This window comes from Theobroma cacao, chromosome 8, assembly GCF_000208745.1.
Source record: "Theobroma cacao cultivar B97-61/B2 chromosome 8, Criollo_cocoa_genome_V2, whole genome shotgun sequence".
Classification (NCBI taxonomy): Eukaryota; Viridiplantae; Streptophyta; class Magnoliopsida; order Malvales; family Malvaceae; genus Theobroma; species Theobroma cacao.
Genome location: NC_030857.1, coordinates 15,814,955 through 15,836,949, shown reverse-complemented (window position 1 = coordinate 15,836,949; position 21,995 = coordinate 15,814,955). Strand labels below are relative to the sequence as shown.

Here is a 21,995-nt window from a genome sequence, read left to right as displayed (position 1 = left end):
AACTTTGGTCTCCCAGGATAATTACAACTTCCTCACTTTACTAACAAGTAACTTACCCAAGACAAATGGTATTGCTCTAAAATTGACGAAAACTGTCCTACCATGCGTCTTAATGTAACAGTTTTTAATTCCGTAATGCATTTTAATTTTACTAAGTTTATAATTGACGTAATAGAAAAGATTACGTAACAATTTGAGTTTCAAGAATTTTTAAATACATTTCTACTACAAAATTGATCGAGAATGGTATAATAAGTTATATTCAAGAATTTCGTGAGTAATATATATGTAACAAGAAACAGTATTTCTATAAAATTAATGAAAAGTGTTCGACTATATGTCTCAATGTAATAACTTTTAACTAGGTAATGTATTTTAATTTTGTTTGAAGTTATAAGTGACGTGATAGAAAGGGGTTATGCAACAATGTGAGTTCTCATAATTTCTAAATACATTTCCAGTACAAGATTGGCCAGGAATTGTATAATATATAGGTTTATCTGAGAGTTTTCATGAAAAGCATGTAACGGTGAGTCATTATTACGTAAGCTGATGATACAACAGTTAATTAGTTGACCATCAACATTTTCACAGCAGTTAATTAGTTGACCATCAACATTTTCATTTGAAAAAAAAAAAAAGGAAAGAAAGAAACCCTAAGTTGAACATATTTAAGACAAGTTTGAAAGTGAAGTTTCCTCGATTCCTAACGAATCTTTATTAATTAATTATAGTAAGAACACAATTCCACCATGCTTTTTTTCCTTTCCTATAATCAACAAGCAGTTACAAGGTCGATTGCTCTAACGTTTCTTCAAGACATCATATAGAGTTTCCCATATACTAAATGTGCAGGCATAGGTAACGATAAAAAGCAGAGTATATATAGACATGTACCTAATCCCTTTTGCGTCCCAATTAACATTTGCAGGCAATGCAATGTATGTTCTTCATACAATAAGGCCAAAAGCATATTCCTTTTCTTGATTCTGCTAGTGTCGGCAGAGGTTCTCATGTAAATATTTGCATCATAAATGTATGTCAAGTCAATCTCTTTTTATCTTTCCAGAAACAGAGACTAATTCCAGCTTAATTTTATTTCTCAACATAATATATATAATGATTAATGAAAATGCCAAGCTGGTTAACATTTAGGCAACTATTAAATGGAACATACAATAAAGCCAATAACTCTTTTTTTTTTTGATAATTAGAAAATGGAGATTCGAATCTTACTCTTTAAGCAAGAGGATCATGCATCAACCAATAAATTAAATACTCGAGTGCAATAAATACAGCCAGTAACTTATATTTTATTTTTAGTGAAAAACACTTAAGAGTAGAGCTACTAGTAGCGCATTGAAAAAAGGGTCAAATCCACTTGAGCAATTTTTATTTAGTATTCGTGACAATTAAGTACTAATTTCAAACCCATGTGAATTTTGTGTTTTAAATTATTATAAACCATCATTCATGGTGTAAATTTGTTAAAATGTGAATCACTGCCAGATCATTTGACTAAGTTATAAAATGTTATAACCTAGTCATATTATTTGGTTAATGTTAGGTATTGAAAGTTCATTTTCGTCTTTGATTATTTTCTCTTTCTCTCTCTTTCCACCTTGTCTTGCATTTTCTTGTATTATGCCAATAAGAAAAACAAAAGAGAAGATTTAAATTTAATTGTTTTAATATTAATTAAATAGTCTTTGGTTGGTCAATTGCTATCATAATCAAAATCATAATATTTCTGTATCAGCAGATTGCATTTAGAGATGTAAATGTAACGTTGATATTCCAACAGATCAGAAAATAATATATTAAAAAAGAAATCAAATGGTTCCAATCTTGCTCTTGTTAGCATTTTATTAATTGTTTTGATATTCTTGCAGCACCAAATCTCATCACTCCCTCTCTCTCTCCATAATAATTTCTTGCTGAAAAAAAAATAATTTATATATATATTGCAATTAATTATGATATGTTTCCTGCCTTTAAAAAAAAAATTATGATATGTTTCCAGTGACAGACAGTGATGGACCAGCTAAAACTTAGGTAAGCCAAGGACAATTGATATTGTCAATTGGAAAACTAGTGGAAAACATTCTTTCTTTTTTATTTATTTCTTATTATTGAAAATAAAATCCCATTGGCCCAAAACAAAGTGGGGGGTTTTGGGAACAGTCTAAAATAAATTAACCCTACATAATGCATCAAACACTTTAAAGAAAGGGAGGGTGGGGAGAATATTTTCTAGGCTGTATTATAAGAATCCAAAGCCAAAGGGGGAATTTAGCAAGACATTTAGACATCATGTGTACATGGATGCATCACATGTGCATAGTTTTTCTCTTGGTCTAAAAGTGACAGCTCTCAGGGGAAAAATAATATTAGGCAAGTGGGCCAACTGTGGATGCTTCTTCTGCAGGTAGCCTCTTCTTTAATTCTTTCTTCTTCTTCTTCTTCTTTTTATTTAAAAAAAAAAATTAACATGGGAAGTCTGTTGTTGAAGAGAATATCTTGATTAATTTTCAGATGTAAATCTGATGAACTTTTGAGATTTTATTGCACAGTTTGCAGTTGTAAATTATATCATTAATTAATTATGATAATTTTGCACATTTCGTTTTTAGTTATAATTCATCAACATTTTGTTAAAATATGGACAGAACTTGCTTTTTTAACACGTGACATGTTCTGTTTATATTCTAATTACCAAGGTGTCGATGACCAATGAATTTGAAACTATTTGAAAAATCATTTTATATATAAAAAAAAAAATGAATTGTGTATATCAATATATTTTACTAACAAGTCACAAATTAAAGATGAGATTAACTCTATAAACTCAATAGAGTGGTTAATAAAAGACAAGAGTTAAGTGAATAAGCGGATGATATTCTAGCGTACACTTATAGAAGAATTAGCATCCATAGTTAAGTAGCTATAGGATTTGAAATTTATCCCAGGATCAAAATAACAACAATGATATTGCATGCCATGAATGGAAGATAGATAGATAGATACGACCAACACATTGCTCAGACTGTTGGTAGATAAGATTATAAAACAAGTGACATTATTATCATTAATTATCCTTTTTAATTTTATTATTATTTTTAGTTTGCCTGGTGGTACTGAAATGAGCAATAAGCCAAGGAGGAGGAGGAGGTCAATGAGTAATGAAAACAACCCTCCAACAGCATTGGCAAGTGACAGGCATTGTCATTTTCTTCAAGATGTGAGTCAGTTTTGTACAACTGTAGTCCTATAATTGTTTCATCCTTTGTCAGATCCACCGACGGTTCTTCGACTCAAATCATGCGTCGGAAAATAGAATTACTTTTTTTTTTTTTTTAATTTGCTCCCATCGCATGGCTATTGGCTGCCAAACATTGAGGTATTCACTCCAAGTCCTTGTCGTTAGGACATGATTAAAAGCAGATAAGTTACAGTTGGAGTCCTCACACATGTATTGTTTCGCAGTGCCACAAGTTTCCTCTATTACTTCCATCAAACTATATATTTACCAAAAATGACGTAATTATAGGAGTTAATAAGAAGTAGTTACATGCATTTCTTATTCAAAATTAAGGTAAATTTTAAACCCTGTTTTGTTTTATAAATTTAAATCCTCTCATTTCAAGATTCAAATTCGAAACGGAATTAACGAGGTGCTTTCATTTGGGAACAATGAGCTATATAAATTAGAGTTGATAATTCAAACGTTTAGGTGGTTAGTCATCCTTCAAAGTTTAATATTCCAAAATGGTCCAGCCACAACTTTGGGTCACTAGAGGTGTCGGTGGTGGTTTTCTTTTTCCTTTTTACTTTCAAAGTTTAACACATATGGTATATGGTACTCACCAATAACATATTTTCCATATTGGGAACATGAGTGTCATCTTTAAATTGTACATACTTAGTAGAAAAGAAAAGGAGGACCAAAAAGGGTCGAAAGGAAAAGAAAATAATAATTGCCAAGAATATGGAGATGGAATGATGAGACTGTGGATTGGCTTTTGGATTTCTTTTGTGCAACTCAACCCACCATATGTCCATTATTGTCCCTCCCACATTACTCTTTTTGGAGAGCTTTGAGGTCACAAAGGAACCCAAAATTTTGGGGTAGTTTCTACTTCAAGGGAAACAGTACCAATGAAGCATGGCAAAACTTGATTGGTTCTAGCACTAGGATTTTGATGACCAATAATTAATTGGAAATGCACTTTATTTCTTCTATTTTGGAAATCTATAAATCATCAGGTGGTTTCCACATATACCACTCTTTCTTACTTCTTTTAAGTCATTCCATTTTGGGCAAGGGATTAATTTAATTTAAGTAGCTTACAGCTTTGAAGTTGTTAGTTATAAACTAATCTAAGGAGCCAAATACCCTTTAAGCAATTTTCATTCAATTAATTTAGTTAATGGTTTTTCATGTATTCATGACTTGATTCATAGCAACCACCACCATTGCTCTTTTACATTGAAATAATAATTAGGAGTAACCCAACCCTTTAACGTGCAAGTGTAAGCATTAGATAAGCAAAACATGTTTCACAGAGAGAATTTTTTATAAATTAAAAAATCTTATATGTATATAAGAAATTTATTATTGAATATTACTTCACTCAATTGGATGTATGATATACCTCAAAACTTTGATGAGCTTCAAATTACATTGTTCAATAAACAAAAGTAATTCTCAATTGAACAGAGAAAGCAGGGTTTGACCTTATGGTTATTATTTTTCCTAAACGAATTGAGGTTCAAAATTTAAATTCTTGATTCTCTGATACCTCTCATATATATCGAAAGACAAAAATTGTCATTGAAAATCAAATTAGTTCGTTCCATAAAACATCGAATTAGTTTGAATTTAACTAAATTAAAGTTACATAAATTGATATTTTGGTAAAAGAAATCAAATAGATGACTCAAAAGATTAATAACATAGTTAAAAAAAATTAAACCAAACTATATTGAACCGTGAATATTCAATCAAATTTCATTTTTTAAAGTTGAAAAATTAAGATTTTGTTCGATTGTTACTTATTCTAAAGATACAAGTATAAAATAAAAGTAAATAAGCAACTGACTAATGAAGGCAATAATAATTTAACATAATTATTTTTGCACTAAAAAATAAAAATTCTTTATATTTTTCAAAACAATATTTACTTCTTTATCAAAATACTTTTTTTAAAAAAATTACTTTTCAAAACAAAATATGAATAAAAAATCAAATAGAACCCAAACTCTGTTTTTCTTTTCCGTATTTTGACTCGTCCTAGGCTGCTTTGGCAATATTTTTAATTGTTGGTCAAGGCCCACTTTGAGGGGTGCCAATAGTTTTATCTCACCTAAAAGCAAGCACCACGGTGACTGCTAATATGAAGAAGAATCATGTGGGAATTGGAAACTTTGGCTTTTGCATTGGATGCTTAATTCTTTTGTCGGCTGCCATCATTGCCCAATTCCAAAGTCATTATCCATCATTGCCATGCTTCCTTCTATACCAATAAATTGATAAAAAATATTTTAGCTTACACATGGCAAATTCCCACTTGCTGCCCATTGCCATGTAAATCACCACCAAGCTACACCATAGCAAGTCCTTTGGCTTTACACAAACCCCTAATCAGCTTTGGGTGGGGGGAAATTACTTGTGAGTGCAATTGAGAAGAAAAAAGGACAAGGGAGTGTATTTGACACCAAAATTAGACTGTAAATATAATATAATTACTTTGCAAATGAAATAGTATTACACTTTACAATTTCCTTTTGAACATAAAAAATTCCTTTTCTCGTGACTTCATTTTCCCTAGGTATTAGGATTAGGATAGATGGAACCCTCTCTGTCGTGTAGATGGATGAGAACATGCAACTTCAAAATTTGCACATTGAAATTATCAAACTCATATTTGCCAACCACAGATTAAAATAGCTATAATATAAATGTGCAATATGTAGGGGCGTACATGAGATAGTTCCTAGTCCTATGTGCAAAAAGAAAATGGTGCTAACAAATTGATTTACATGAATTAATTTATTTGTTTTTTCATGTTCATATAATGATAGAAATCATATACAATCCTATATCACTATTAGCACAAATGGGCAATTACATTTCATGTAAATTAAAAGTGTTACAATATTACAATTTAAAATAATATTTTCATTGAATTCTTGAGAATTACACTCCTTATCGATTATTGAGTTTAAGATAAAAAAATTATTTTATAAATATAACAAAGGTAAAATATTCTCACTCTCTAACTTTTAATCATAATTTTACACAAGTCCATTAGTTTTCGAAATAGATAATTCACCTCAAAAAAATATCTTTTGCAAGACATAAAAGTCCAATCGTTAGTTAAACATTAATGTTTCCGTTAATTTGATGATGTGATAATATTAAAAAGATAATTTCATCATTTATTAATTTTAAAAAATTATTCCTATATAAATTCAAAATTTTCTCTTACAAAAAAAATTCTCTCCTCATGAAAGGGGAGCACTGTTGTTCCCAAAGGTGCTTCTTTCCCTTAGGGAGCACCTGTCATAGGGTGGTCAGTTGACGAATGGGAGTGTCACAAACTCCGTTCCTTTGCTTAAGTATGCAATAGTCCGTGCAGCACTTGAGTGAATACTTCCACACAAGTCAACCAATACTCGGTTATATTTTATCCAACAATAATAATAACAACAAATTAGACTAAGAAAATCCGCATCAAAATCACAAGTCATACCGAATGACATATATATAACCACTGAGTCATAAAAAAAATATTTTATTAATAAAAAATTAATTACAAATAGACCAAGATACACCATCGTTGGGCCATAGGGGTAATCCTAGATAATTCGTTACAAACATATATTTACCAGTGAGACAGCTCAGCAATCCGCTAACTGTTCACTTTTTATAAAGAGTTTACGAGATTTTAAAAATATTCTACCAGTAGCCATTACAACGTTTAAAATGATTACATTCGTTTCTTAAAGGGTCTTTCCCCCTAAAGACTTAATAAGTATTTTTAGAGATGTCACAACGATCCATTACATTATTTAAAAGAGAGACATTTCCCTTACAGGTACAAAAAAACTCAATCTTATAGACAATTTTATCCTATCATAGTTTGGTACAAGGTTGGTTCATGATAAAAAGCATTGTCGGTCGGCTATATTATTTGAAAACAAAAATGAGAGAAAGAAAAAATATATTTTAATTTTTTCATATTTTCTATTAATGATGTTTACATTTTTTAATCTTATTGTTTAAAAATTAATAAATTTACATAAAATTATAATTAAAAAATAAAAAAAATAAAAATTTTTTATCTATATAATAATATTTTAACGAGTGTTTTTACCCGACTGATCACAAAACTCACCTTGAATACATAAACAACGAAAAATGCAAAAAAATAACGGCTCGACGTATGAGTGTTTGAGAATTCAATGCGTAACAAATGTCCAAATCATGGCTTCACCTAACTCACAATAAGCTCAATTAATATAAAATTAGACAAAACATTAAAGAGTGTGGGAAGATGAAATGTTAAATTGATATTTTAACGAAATATATTTTCTCGTTTAAGACAACAAATTGATAATGAAAAGGAAGATCTTGATTTCATGCATTTTATTATGGAAATATTACTTCAATGAAAGAAGGCGTAAGAAAATGATTGAACAATTTCCTCCAAGCATTCCACTTGGAAGAAAAGGACAAAGCTTTCCCACGTGGCAAGTGGCATGGGTGTTAATCATGTGGTGTTTTATATGAAAAAAAGGGAAGAAAATTGCAGAGGATAATTAGATTGGATTTTGATGTAACACCCTATTAACCATGTTCTCAAGTTTTTGTTTTGTTCTTTGTCCTTTTGAAAAAGAGTTAAAATCATTGATTTAACACCTTGGTACTAATCATAGTACAAAATAACCAAACTATGACACGTGTAAAAAGAACACAAACACGTAGAAAAGTGGGTCCCAGCACAATTATGAGGGAAAAACAGTCTCATATCTGCCGTCGGTGGGAGAAATAAACCATGAAAAATAAATTTTCTTGTAACAATGCAATCAGCAAATCAGGCTTAACGTGCGTCGTCACTGATCAGAGGACCACATTATATTCTTGGATCGGGCGGTTAATATGAAGACACGGTGTCAGTTTTGTGGGTCGTGATTCTCTCTTTTTTTGGTTTCTGGGAGAGGGTCAAAGGGTACCGCTAGTGACCGGTGATTCGTCCTTTGTCTGTCGCTTTCACTAGCTGTCACCCAGAAAGTGCCTCTCCTACAGTTTGAGCGTTCGTGATTAGCTGATGTCAATTTATACAGTTCAATTTAATATTAAATTAATATTTTTATTTTTTAAAATTAAAAAAATTCCATTGCAGTTATCCATTTGGTCGGTGGGGTTTAAATTAAGTTGGGATTTGAGAAAAGCCCGCGAGGGCTTTTGTGATTTTGCCCACCAAACGGGCGGGAAAAAGTAGCGGGTTAAAGGCCCAAATCAAAATTTTTAAACATAATAGTTAAAATGAGATTTTAGACTATTTAAATAAATTTTTAAAAATTATTTTTTATTATATTTAATCAAAATTTTATATTTTTATTTAACATAAATAGATCTTTTATAACTAATAATTAATTAATTATTATTATTTAAAATATCACTTATCATTTTATATTCACGTAATATTGATATTACGTTAATGTGAAAAATAAAAAATATTATATAATCATATTATCATATCAAATTAATATATCACATCATCATTAATTAAAATATGTCAGAATGTTAAATCATTATCAATTATGATATATTAATATGTCACGTCAGTACTATACTGTATAAAATGATAAATGATATTTTGATTAAATCAATAATTAGTTATAAGAATTTATTTGACTTAAAATAAAAGTATAATAGTTTATTTGGTTTAAAATGAAAATATAAAGATTTAATTGAATGTAATAAAAATATAAAAACTTATTTAAATTTTTTTAAATAATTTAGAGATTTTTTTGAACATTATGTCAAGTTTTTATTTATTGCATCTCCGTTTCAATTTTGAAATTAAGAGTATGTTTTGTCCAATATTTTACCAATTCTTTTATCATTATTTTAAAAAGGAAAATGAAATACTTATCAAAATTAAAATTGATTATTTTAGTCCAACATTTATAAATTGATCCTTTGATAATGAAGTACTAATATATTATACTCCCTTAATCTTATTTTCATTTTTTTATGTGACTCAAAAGTCAAAGTTATGTAATATTTTTTTGACCTTTCAAAAAAAAAAAAGAAATATTTTTTATTTTTAAATACTCAATATTCATAATTTTTTTATATATCATATTTATTTTTCATGATTCTTTTTTCCTTTTTTATATTAAAATTTATTGAAAATTAATATTATTATTAAAATTTTAAAAAATTTGATATAAAAATACACTTGTAGGTGTTTTCATTTAAAAAAAAAAAAAAAATCTTGTGTCATATCAAGTGTGAACAAAGAAATATAAGGACGGTCGAGAACAACATTTAAGAATTTTAATTGAAAACTATGATTTTGCTTTAATCTTTTATTGGAATGGACTAAATTTTTACAATTTTTTTAAAAAGAAAAATCTTCAAAAGTGTTTTAATTTCATAAAATTATTATACATTTGACCATTGTTAATTTTTATGTATAAAATTGTACTTGATTCTTGATACATGACTAGATAACGAAAATAATACTAATCCAATGCACTAAGATTTTTCTGGAATTCTTAGTTTCTTTATAACCGCTAAACTACATTATACATGGTTATTATGGGGATGTATTGTGAGTTTATTTTCTCCTTCTAAGTTGTAGCACAATATTCGCTCTCCATATGCAGGGAGCTTAAAAAACTAGTAAATAAATGCCAACCTCCAAGATAAGTGGGTGAATTACGAGAATCATGTTATAATAATTGCAATGTTAATTAATTAGTACAAGTACCTTCACCTTTCAAAAACAAAAAAAAAATAGTACAAGTACCATAAAGGTGTGGCCTCGTGTGATTAGCCACTAATAAACTATAACCACGATCCCATTTCATTGCATTCAATCATGGTTCCAACCTTTTGTATTCGTGAAATTAAGGTTAAAAAAAATAAGAACTTGCCATAGGTAACAATGATGATGACTGCCTACAAGAAATCTAAAAAATAGGGTTAAGATTTTTAGTAGATTCTTAGATGCATTATTCTTGAGAAAAGGCTACTAAGTGAAAGGAGGTGTTTTGAGCTTTGTACTGATCAATCATCTATTCTTAAGATATGACGGAGTCAAAATTTTACATTTAGAGATGAAAAGTAAAAAATAATATCTATAAAATTATCATACTAAAAGTTATAAGTATATAAAACAAATTAGATGAAAAAAATTTATATAAGAATTTTACGTATAAATCTTAACAATTATTCAAAGAAATCAATCTTAATAATTTACTTAAAAAAATTAACTAGTATAATTATAAATAATTTAATAATGACAATATTTTCAAATTTTAGATAAACTTAATAATAAACAAAAATTAATAAATAAAATAATAAAACTCTCAATGTGAAGCAATCTCCTAAAAAATATTAAAGACTATCAATAAACAATTCAATAGGGAAGCAATTCCCTAAAATTAATCACAAAAATTAAATATAATATCAATAAACAATTAAATGAGGAAGTAAAAAACTTAATTATTTTGTAAAAAAAAACACAAATAATTTGTAAGAAAGCAATCAAGCAAACTGTAAATAAAAAAGTAATAACTAACCTCAAGTGTTTAATCCAATCCTTACTTTGTTGCTTTAAAAAAAATGGCTAATATGGTAAATCTTAAATCAAAATCACCAAGAAAAAATTATTAAATAAAAAAAATTTAAAGTTGAAAATATTAAAAATAACATAAGTAAATAAATCAAATTTATCAATTATCATGACATAAAAATTGAATTACTGACTAAAGGTTTTTTGCACGAAAAATGCTGGCAAATGAAAAAGTATAAAAATTATTTTTTTGTTTCTATAGTGTTTTTTTTTTAAAAAAAACAAAAGGTAGTGGTTGCGAGATTTTGAAAAAATAGAGTTTTAGAATAATTATATTGTAAAAGGTTTTATTTTAATTTTATTAATATTAGTTGTTGATCGATTCTTGTGAGGTATCTCACCGAATAAAAATTTATTATAAAGGTAAAATTATAAAATTTTTTAAAAAATAAAAACATATTAAAAAGTTTTTTAAATTTTTGTAAGGAAAAAAATTATAAAAACTTTTTTAAAAATAAAAAATTATAAAATTTTTAAAATTGTTAGGGAGGCAGGGCCTCCACTAGCTCGCTCCCTCCCTCTTTTGATCATGACACGTGGGTTCAAGTCATATGAGTTACTGGATCAATTCCGAAAACTGTCGAAGGTGCAGCATGAGATGCGGAAGCTGCCGCACCAGTTGTAAACACTAAAGTTCAGCACGTGACACATTCACAATGTTGTAACTCTTTTTATTTTGTTTCTAATTTTTTCAATTGATAAAATGTAAAACTAATTTAGTTTTACAGCGATATAAACGAATTGATTCTAAATATATATATATATATAAAGGGTTTTTTCTATTTCTTTATTATTGTTAGATTAAGACTAAAATACAACTTTCTGATAATGATCCAATGATCCATTGGAACCCATTACCTAGCAGTTTTGTTTTTTTTTTTTTTAATTAAGAGAACCCAAACAGAAATCAAACTTTGATTTGGGGACCAAAATTTTGACTAGGATCAAACCTTTGGTTTTCAGGGGGAAAAGTAGGGAAAGTATCGTGGGATAGTGGATATACAGTCAGAGCCTTTTTCCCTAAATTTGGAATCTGTGTCTAGCAGGGTGTGGTCGTGGCAATAAAAATTTAGGCTTTCATGAAATTCAATGCACCTGTGAAGTCTGAAACAGATCTGTCCTGACCTGTTTCCGGGCGTTATACTCATGAACTCTAACTCCTTTCCCCAATCAAATAAACAAGTGAGGAAAGCTATGAATATGTTTTTCAACAGGACATATTGACTCATCTGTGCTCTCCCACTCACAATTCATCGGTTTTCAACACGCAGATTTGGGTTTGCATTTTGAAATAGATTCTCTAAGATGAACCATCTGATTATTGGGATTTTGTAAGATTTCCACAACTTCTATATTTGCAGGCTATTCTTGTGACTGTGATAGTAGAGGGTAAGCTATTGCCAATGAAAGCAAGTTTCTTAGGCCGGTTTTGATGAGCAGGTGGCATGTCAAAATATGGTAATTGGGCTTTGAATCAGGGATAACTTAGTTTCCTTTGGCTGATTTACTACTTCCAGGTAATCATGTTGTTGAGAATTAGGCATCATCCGGTGTAGGGGCAAGGGGCTAAGCCCAAAGTGTTCAGGCGTTTTCACTGACCTTCTGAGCCCATTAAGAACCACAAGGCAAGAGAAAAAAAAAGGATTCCGACCTGCCGGATTCGAACCAGCGACCTAAGGATAGCCAAGGGTGGAACCCACTACAGTCCTCCGCTCTACCAACTGAGCTAAGGTCGGTACTGTGACTTGAGCACATGTGTTAACTTTAAGAAGGTCTACGAAACCGTTCCAGTGAAAAATATACCAGTCTTAATTTATACCTTAATTATAACCACTAGTTAAGTTATGCATTCTCTTCAACTTTTCAAATGATACAATTAATCATATTGGCTTTTCATTGTCCTTTCATGTAACAGTCGGTTAAATTCAATCCCTATATAATCTATCTGGATTCACCAAATTTCTTCACACATTTGTCATGCAATATCATTGCTCTTCATAAATGGCCGATACTTTCAAGCTCTTCTCATGCCTCACTGTTCTTCTAGCTCTAACCATGGCAGCGCTAAGCCAGGCCCGACCCTTGGATACCCCCAAGCTAAGCCTTGTAGCTCGACTGAAATTGGATGAAGAATCACCAAGTTGCTGGGAGTCTTTGATCCAGCTTCAAGCATGCACTGGAGAGGTTATCTTGTTTTTCCTGAATGGCGAGACTTACCTTGGCGATGCCTGTTGCCACGCTATACATACCATTGGCCAAAAATGCTGGCCAAACATGCTGGAAACCCTTGGCTATACCACGGAAGAAGGTGACATCCTCCAAGGCTACTGTGACCATGAAACTGCCAAGTCTCCTCCATCCCCAACCTCATCATCTGTGAAATCTATCAAGGTTGTTAATCCAGTGAAAACTCTGCTCCCTTGAGTGGAGTTAAATTTATCAAGTCTTGATGTTTTATATTATGTGTCTTGTCTGCAATGGTTTAGTCAGAGTCAGTTTCTGGTTTTTGAAGTTGTTTGCAAGTTGAGAGTTATCAATGAAATAATTAGTTTCGTTGTGTGGCTCAATTTTATGTCCCATGCCTTCAACAATTGAAAATCCACGTCTTTGCACAACCTGGAACTTCGAATTTTCTTAACCTGAATATATTTCTCAGCCAAATATATATAATTTGATCCAGTTTCTTCTAAAAAGAAAAGGATCTTGATTAATGATATGGATTAAGGCCAACAAGGGATGTTCATTGTTAGCTACTAGTCCTTTTTATGCATCTATAATGCAGCGATATTGCATCAATCAAAGATAGGAAACTATTTTTCTTCATTTCACAGACTAATAAGTAAGAACCATAACGAATCCCAGCCAGGATAATAAATACAAACCAGTGGATAGGAGGCTAGAATTTGAAAAAGAAGATTTAAGAGCATTACCAGACCATAAACATTTCTTCCCTATTCAACCCTAATTTAGCAAGAGAATCTGTGAAGTAATTAGCCTCCTTGAAGATATTCTCCAAGCATACAACACGATCCTGACTTTATCAGAATCTCACAATAAAAAGTACTCCAGAAATGTCCACGGACTTTCACTTTGACAAGAAGCAGTGGACTGATTCTCAGCCCTCAATCAAGCTGTTACTCCACTGACAGAGCTAACAGAAGGTTTAGACTACCAAAGAAACTCTAACAAACAGAAATTATCGTTAAGATCTTAAATCCAATAAAACGAACGAAATCAAACAAGATATACCCCTCAATGATGGAAAAAAAATTTCCTCTAACAAATCTCTGACTTGTTTTTTTTTTATAAATTTTGTCACACCTTAAATTATAATCTACAATGATACTAGCTGTCCGTTACAGCATACTAATTTCTTAATGACCTTTCATTTTATTTTGTAGTTGGTGTTATTTATGAGTTAGAAAACGATCAGTCTCATCAACTTCTCTGGATAACACACAGCCGCTAGAGCTTCCAGGCCTCTACGTAACTTATATACATCTCTACATATGTACACTATCTTGATGCACAGCCTTCTCATATTTCCTTGTTCGTCCATGATCTATCTTATCACTGTCTCTCCCCAAAATGGCTTCCCCTGTCCACTCTTCATTTTTTCTTTCCTTTTAGTTTCGAGCATTCACAGCCATGGACCGACCCCTAGACCCCAAGTCCAGGGCACTTGTGGCTTGGTTATGGTTAGACGACGAATCATCAACTTGTTGGGACTCTGATTCTGCTGCGATCACGCACTAGAGAGCTTATTGTGTTTTTCCTCAATGGAGGAACTTACTTAGGCCATGGCTGCTGCCAAACTGTTCGTGCCGTAAGCCAACAATGCAGGACAACTATCATCGATGCGCTTAGGTTTACCCCTGAAAAGACTGACGTACTCCAAGACTACTGCAACCATGACCCATCATCGCCATCGCCATTGCTGCTAACCGTTAAGCCCAGTAACAAATGTATCCTCAAAACTAATAGTATTTGTCCCTAAATGGATTGCTATCATTCTGACAATAATCGAATAATAATAACATGTAATCAATCAAGCATGCTTTGAAATGTTTAGTATATACATGCTAAATAACAAGAATAACCATGCTTTCAAGCAGCTATATATAATTTATACTTTAAATCCTTTTATGTAGAGAAATTCAAGCACATTAACATCAGTCAAAAACCAATCACCTAACCTTCCACTCTTACTCAGACACAAATTCACGAAATTCATACCCAAACACAAATTTGCACATATATATGAGAACTTTTACTCCGTCTCATGAGGTATCTACCTACCAATACAACAATTTAAACCCTGGAGCATTCTTCCTTAATTAACCATATGAGGTTCTCTCTCCTACCTTTCACTGTTCTCACCATTGAAACTTACCTATGTTGATTACCCAATTACTTGACTTATAATTACCTGCAAAATTCTAAAATGCTAGTATTAGATTATTGTAGTGAAGAAAGGGACAATGCTATATAAAATTAAAATTAAAAGACAAATTTCTTCTATAATTGAAAGACGAAAATCAGTTTTAAAGAAGGACATCTTTTTGAGTAATGCAAATGAAGATCTTCTTTCTGACCGTCTGTCTTAAACTAGTACTGAGAGTACCATTTGATCCGCACAATGGCCAGCGGCCATAAAGTAATGTTGGCCAGGCTCCGTGAGAGTGACTGAGCTGTGCCCGTCGTTGTCAAAATATTTAGCATTAGCTGCATTGCAAGCGATGAACTTAAACTGTGTCACCTCTGCCACGCTATAACCTTGGGAAGCGTCATAGTTGAACACTGTTCAATAAAAAGAAAGAAAAAAAAAAATACAGCTTGTTAGTTAATTTCGATAGATATTAAACACAATATTTCCTAAGTGTATATGGCAAAAAGCAAACCTAAAGTGTCGCCTAGCTTAATTGACTTGCTACGAACCCAACTATAATAGTTAACAAGCGGCCTCCAACCAAGCTGGTCACCTACTGTGTACTCTGCAGCCAAACTTGACCGTGCACAACATAGAATCAGAATTAGAGCCACGAACTTGACTGTGGAGCCTTCCATTATAAGCATGCCTAAGTGAGAGGAAAGAAAAGAAAGCGGAGAGGAATGGTTTAGAGGGGATGATAGGCTTTGTAATGAGCAGGAATAAGGGGGTTGTTGGACAATGCTTCTTGTACTTCTTGCGTTATTATTGGGTTTTCTTTTGATTATGTATTGCTTCTACGGTCTTATTCGAGTTATAATAAAACAAATTTCACATCAATTAAGTTTAAAATATTGAAAAAAAAATGGTCGCCTCTTGATTGTGCCCCCTTCCTTGCCCCTGTGTATAAATTTTTGTCACTTGATACATACTTGTAGTGTAAACAATAATTTAAATAATATTATATTATTTTCATATCCAAACAAAGAGTAAATGAAAAAAAAAAAATTAAAAACTCCCCATCGTTTATCTTTTCATTCTTCCCTCTTTCACCTTATTTATCTTTTCATTGTTTCTCTCTCCCCTTAAACTTAAAAAGACCGAGACTCTTATATGAAATTAAAAATATATATATATATTTTTTATAGGGAGGGCAGGTCTCTTCTACTTTTAACATTTGTGTTCATCTGATGATGATGGGGCATTATTTTAGTGATGCAAGGATTGTTCTTTCATATGGAATTCTTTTGCAGTGAATCACATCTGTTTTGCTGGCCATGCATTCCCTTGTGTTTCTGCAGTGTACTGCTCTGAAAGAAGAGGATACAGGGAAAAGAGTGTGGTTTCATATTACAGTGTGAAAAGTTAGCTTGTTATAATCACCTACCTCTTTGTTTCATTTTAGTCATACCTATAATCTTGAAAAATCAGGACGAAAAGTATAATCAAATTCTAATAATCCATGGAGTTTTGGCCTTTTTTTTTTTTGAAAAGCAAATGGAGATTTCATTGATAAGAATGGGAAGAGAGCTTTCCCTTTACAGTATCCATGACGGGCTTCCAAAAACAAAGAACAAAAAGAATATTGGTTAGTATGCCCATGGCCAGCAGGGTATACTTTCCCAATACACCCATTCACAGCCATGGATCAAAAAACCTAAAAACCAGAACCTATCAGAATTCACACAAAATACACAAGATATTCCTACTCAAACCAGTACCAGGGAGGCTAGAAATATGATTCAGGAACCAGAACAAATTTGATACTTTAAGCCATTAGACCAACCATCATAAAGCTTCCTCTTCTGAGGCCATAAATCCTCACTGCAATGAGTTTTGGCCTTTTAACTCATTGTAAATGACATAAAAGTGGAAAGAATGAAAAGATAAATGATGAGATGAAAAGTTTTTAAATTTTATATTTTTTTTATTGATAGTGTTTAATTTTACTCTTTATTTGGATATGGAAATAACATGATACTAAAAAAAATTATTGTTTACAGTTACAAGCATCAAGTAGTAGACATATAATAAAAATTTATACATGAGGAAGGAAAGGAGGCACAGACAAAGCATATGATTTTTATCTTGAAATATCCTTATATACCTGCCCTAAAAGTTATCTCAATCCTTAATTTTTTAGTAATTTTTCATTTTCTACATGGTGATGTTGCTAAAAATGTAAAGATATCTGATAGCTCTTTTTAAAGGCAGTTCAATCTCAATTCCTCTAGTAAAGCATTCAAATCAGAGTAAGATGATCCACCTCCCTCCGCAGCCTTCCTCGCCATATCTTTCAATGCCCTGGCGCGGTTTCTTATACCCTCAGCTTCTTTGCCAACCATTATCCGAGTTACTGCCCTTTCTATATCTTCTTTGGTCACTGAAAATTTTGTGTCATCCACCCATCTATGCCATTCCTTGGCTCCAACATCCACACCTATCTTTAGAACATCTGTAACCAGCTTCTCATTACAAAATTGTTCTGCATAAAGAGGCCAAGTGACCATTGGCACCCCAGCACTGATACTTTCTATTGTAGAATTCCATCCACAGTGTGTTATGAAACCTCCTACAGCTTCATGATCAAGAATTAGAACCTGGGGTGCCCATCCCCTTATCATCAAACCCTTCCCTTTCACCCTTTCCTCAAACCCTTCTGGCAGCCACTCTTGTTTCTCTCCCTTCTTCAAAACCCAAATGAAGTCCTGTCCAGAAGCTTCAAGACCCTTGGCTATCTCATTTAGCTGACCAGCTGAAGACCGGAATAAGCTTCCGAAGCATATGTAGACGACTGAATTGGGTTTCTTTGAGTCTAACCATCTTAAACACTCATGCCTGTCACTGGAGGCTGCATTCCCTCTGTCGGCTTTATCTTCGTCGTTCTTGTTGCAGAGTGAAACAGGGCCAATGTGCCATGCCTTCCTTCCCAAAAATTTGGAGTAGTATTCTGAGTAAGCTGGATGCAGCTCGTGGAAACTATTTATGATGACTCCATAGCTTGTCTGGTCTGATTTTAAAGCTTGATATATCAGCTCTTTCCTCTCATTCTCTGCTTCTTCTATAATATAAGGTTGGAAGCTGGAGTCTTGTCATCTTTATTTGGTCTGGAAGGCCAGGCACATCAAAGGGTTCAAAATCAGATGCTATATTTTTGTATGGTTCATGGCGCACTAGGCTTTCAAAGACAGAAAGAGCAAAGCAGCTTGTTCCATGAAAAACCAGCCTCGGAATCCCAAACTTGGTAGCAATATCTGTAGCCCATGGAAACGTCACGTCAGCCACAAGGCAATCCGGGCGGCGTTGTTCGAGGAGCTCTTCAAGTGGTCTATGAAGAAGGCTAAGGGCCTTGAAGAATTTGAGAGACATTTCTGGTGAAGTGATGGAACTCACATTCTCGCATCCTTGAGGCAAGCCAGCCTCAGCTGAAGGAAACTTGATTATGCCAGTATCGATGTCAGAGCCCGACACCCTCTCTCTTTGAATTAGATTAGCGAAGAGAGAAGCATTAAGGGGAGTAGTAGCAATTGTTACCTTGACTCCATTCCTAGCAAACAGTCTGGCAGTATCCACAGTTGGGATCATATGCCCGTAAGAAAGTTGTGGGAAAAACATGATACGAAGCTGAAGTGAATCCGAGGCCATGCGATCTTTGTGACGAGCTCCAAGTTAAAGTTGAAAGTAGCAATTGCAAGAAGAATACGAGAGAGGAAGCAACAGAGGTAAATTGATTGGGGAATGATTCAGATGATGAGCATCGTATTTATTTACAATGTAAATGACAAAAATTAATATTAAAAACACGATGGTGCTTGAACTTGAAGCACAAGAAATGTGCTTATAATTGACACGGTCAATGTATGTTGAAGATCGTAAAATATAACTGCCACAATCAAGATATATATATATATATAAGTGCAAACCACAAAGCTCGTTGCAGACGTAATATAAAATCAAGTCGATAGATCACAGCTCACGTTATTAGTTGTTAGTGACTTACTTGTCTCTACATGTACCCAAAAAAAATGCTTTTATCTTAGAAAACTTTGATTAAAATAGAAAAAATATATATGACCTCAACCTCAGTGTCTAATGTTTTATTATTTGTTTTACTTGATTGACAAGAAATCATCTTTAAAAAAGAAAAAGAAAAAATAGAACTATTGTAACCTATCTTTTCTCTCATTTGGATTTGAAGTTAAATGTAGACACCCCTTTTTATCATGATATATTTGTTTTTCTATTTTTTTTTTATTTCTTTTCTACGTTATTGTTGGATTTAGTTTTTGTGATTTAAGCCATTTATTCATGTAGATTTTGAGCATGCTTATCTCTTTTTTGGCCCTCAAATTATGTTGGGGCTGATTTTCAGAACTTTCCTTTTAGATTTTGGGACCCAATTATATTTTCACTTTCTTGGATTGAGCTTTTGTTCCCTACGTTTTTTAGGATACCATGAAACCTAATGGGGCCTTTTTTTTTAAATTTTTATAGATTGAAATTTTAAAAAATAAAATATAAAAGTAATAATAACAAAAATAAATAAAATCTAAAAGTAAAATTTTTAGAGAAGAAAATATAAAAGTAAAATAATAAATAATAATTTTTTTTTAAAACAAGGAGAATGGCAAAGTGCAACCCGTGACTGTTGTAGATGTCAAAACCTTACCAAACTTAACCCAGAAAACCACCTCAAGCCATCCTTCCTTTTAATCAGATTCGTTTTCTCGAAATTTCTAAAAATTTAAATGCGAAGATTTCAAAACCCAAAAACCCAACAACACTCTTTTTACTTTTTTCTCTTTTGTGATTTTTTTCCTTGCTCCTTGTGTGTATTGTTGCGTTTTTTGGGTTATAATCGCATATTTTTTATTTTTTTTCTTGATTTTATTTGATTATTTGTGAGGATTTCTTGGTTTAAAACATTTAGATTTGTACAAGGATTTTGGGGATTTTGTTATTTTTCCTTTTCTGATTGGTTTTTTTTTCTTTTAATATTCCTTTCTTTTTTTGTTCTTTCCAAGTTTTCTGATTTTGATTTACTTTCCTTCTTTTTAATTTATTTGTGTTTTTTGTCTTATTTTCTTTTTGTTTGTGGGCTTGCTAGGCCGATTCCATTACTTTTATCGAATTCTCACCCATTTGGCTATAACCCATCATTCTTAAGGCCCAAAAACTAAGTCAAAATGAAATTGAAAATAAATCAAAAATAAAATAAGATGAAATGAAATTAAACTTATTAAAAAGTTAACTAAAAAAATGAGCCTAAGTCTTGGACAAATATGGTGTGCATACCTTGTATTTTTATTTTGAGTCAAATAAGTTCTTATAATTAATGATTGATTTAGTCAAAATACTATTTTTCATTTTATGTCGTACAGTATTGACGTGACATGCTAATATATCATAACTGATGAAGATGTGGTATGTTGACATATTATAATTGATGATAACATGATACGCTAATTCAGGATGATAATATGATCATGTGATATTTTTCACCTTCTATATTAATGCCATATTAGTATTATGTGAATATAAAATGACAAGTGACAATATAAAAAAATAAATTTTTTTCGACGAAAAAAATTTCATTGAAAATTTCTGTTGAAAATTTTCAACAGAAATTTTTTTGACTTTTTTCGATGAATTTCCAACGAAAATATTCCAACGTTGGAAATCCGTTGGAGATTTTTTTAGCACAAAAAAAATTTACTCCCACTAAATTTTCCAATGGATTTTTGTTGGAATTTTCCAACAGAAAATTATCCGCTGAAAATCCGTTGAAAAGTTTAAGGCCTCAAAAAAATTTAAAACTAACTAAAGTTTCCAACGGAATTTTTCATTTGGAAAAGCTATTATCAATGGAAATTTTTCAACTGAATATTCTATTGAAAAATTCTGTTGATAATACTATTTTTAAATTTTTTTACATAAAATATTTTAAAATTTTTATAAATTTTATTAATCATTCATAAAAAATAGATATTAATAAAAGTAAATATATGCATACTGAAGTTTATAATATTTAAAAATTAAAATATGTTTTCCTTTGCTTATTTTTTTACATTTTTGAAAAATTTACTAAATCATAAATTACAAATTAATAGTTCCATATTTCTTAATTTTATAAAAATAGATGATAAGATCTAATAATAAATTAAACAAAAATAATAATACTTTATGTACGGGCTAATGTTAGTTAATATATATAAATTAAGGGGACAGATATATAATAAACTTATTATTAGTTTATTATATGTATATACACAAATTAGAATCATATATATATATATATATAAACCTGTATTATTCATCAAAAACAATATAACCTATTGTGTTAATATGAAACTACAAGTTATATACTTTAATTGATATAACTTTATAAGTTAATATATATATATATTTATATGTTTTATATGTAAGCTTATAGTAAATTTTATTTATATGATTACAGTTATTAATTTTATTAGTTATTATCATAGTTTTTATGAAATTATATTTACAATTAATTATACAAACTTTGTAATATATATAACATTATAACATATAATTTGTGTCATTAATATATATAAAATAAATTAAGTAATATAACATTATGTTTTACATTGATTAAATTCATATAAGATCATTTTAATATTACTTTGAGTACTTCATCCTTTACGATTAGTTTCATATTATAATTTTAATAA

General features: G+C 31.0%; 2 protein-coding genes, 1 non-coding gene and 1 pseudogene across 3 annotated transcripts; 1 reads left to right on the top strand and 3 right to left on the bottom strand.

The window, feature by feature from the left end:
- TRNAY-GUA lies at positions 12,520-12,610 on the bottom strand. The gene is given in 2 exon segments: positions 12,520-12,555; positions 12,574-12,610. It is a non-coding gene; the product is annotated as a tRNA-Tyr (tRNA).
- On the top strand, positions 12,758-13,441 carry LOC18592648 (egg cell-secreted protein 1.1). Its single transcript, XM_007019482.2, has one exon. It carries the CDS (start codon positions 12,876-12,878, stop codon positions 13,296-13,298), a length of 423 nt encoding a protein of 140 aa, XP_007019544.1. The 5' UTR covers positions 12,758-12,875; the 3' UTR covers positions 13,299-13,441.
- LOC18592646 (blue copper protein) lies at positions 15,478-15,941 on the bottom strand. The gene is made up of 2 exons (XM_007019480.2): positions 15,776-15,941; positions 15,478-15,674 (listed from the first exon to the last, which is right to left on the bottom strand). Exons 1-2 carry the CDS (start codon positions 15,939-15,941, stop codon positions 15,478-15,480), a joined length of 363 nt encoding a protein of 120 aa, XP_007019542.2.
- Positions 17,485-18,948, bottom strand: LOC18592645 (annotated as a pseudogene).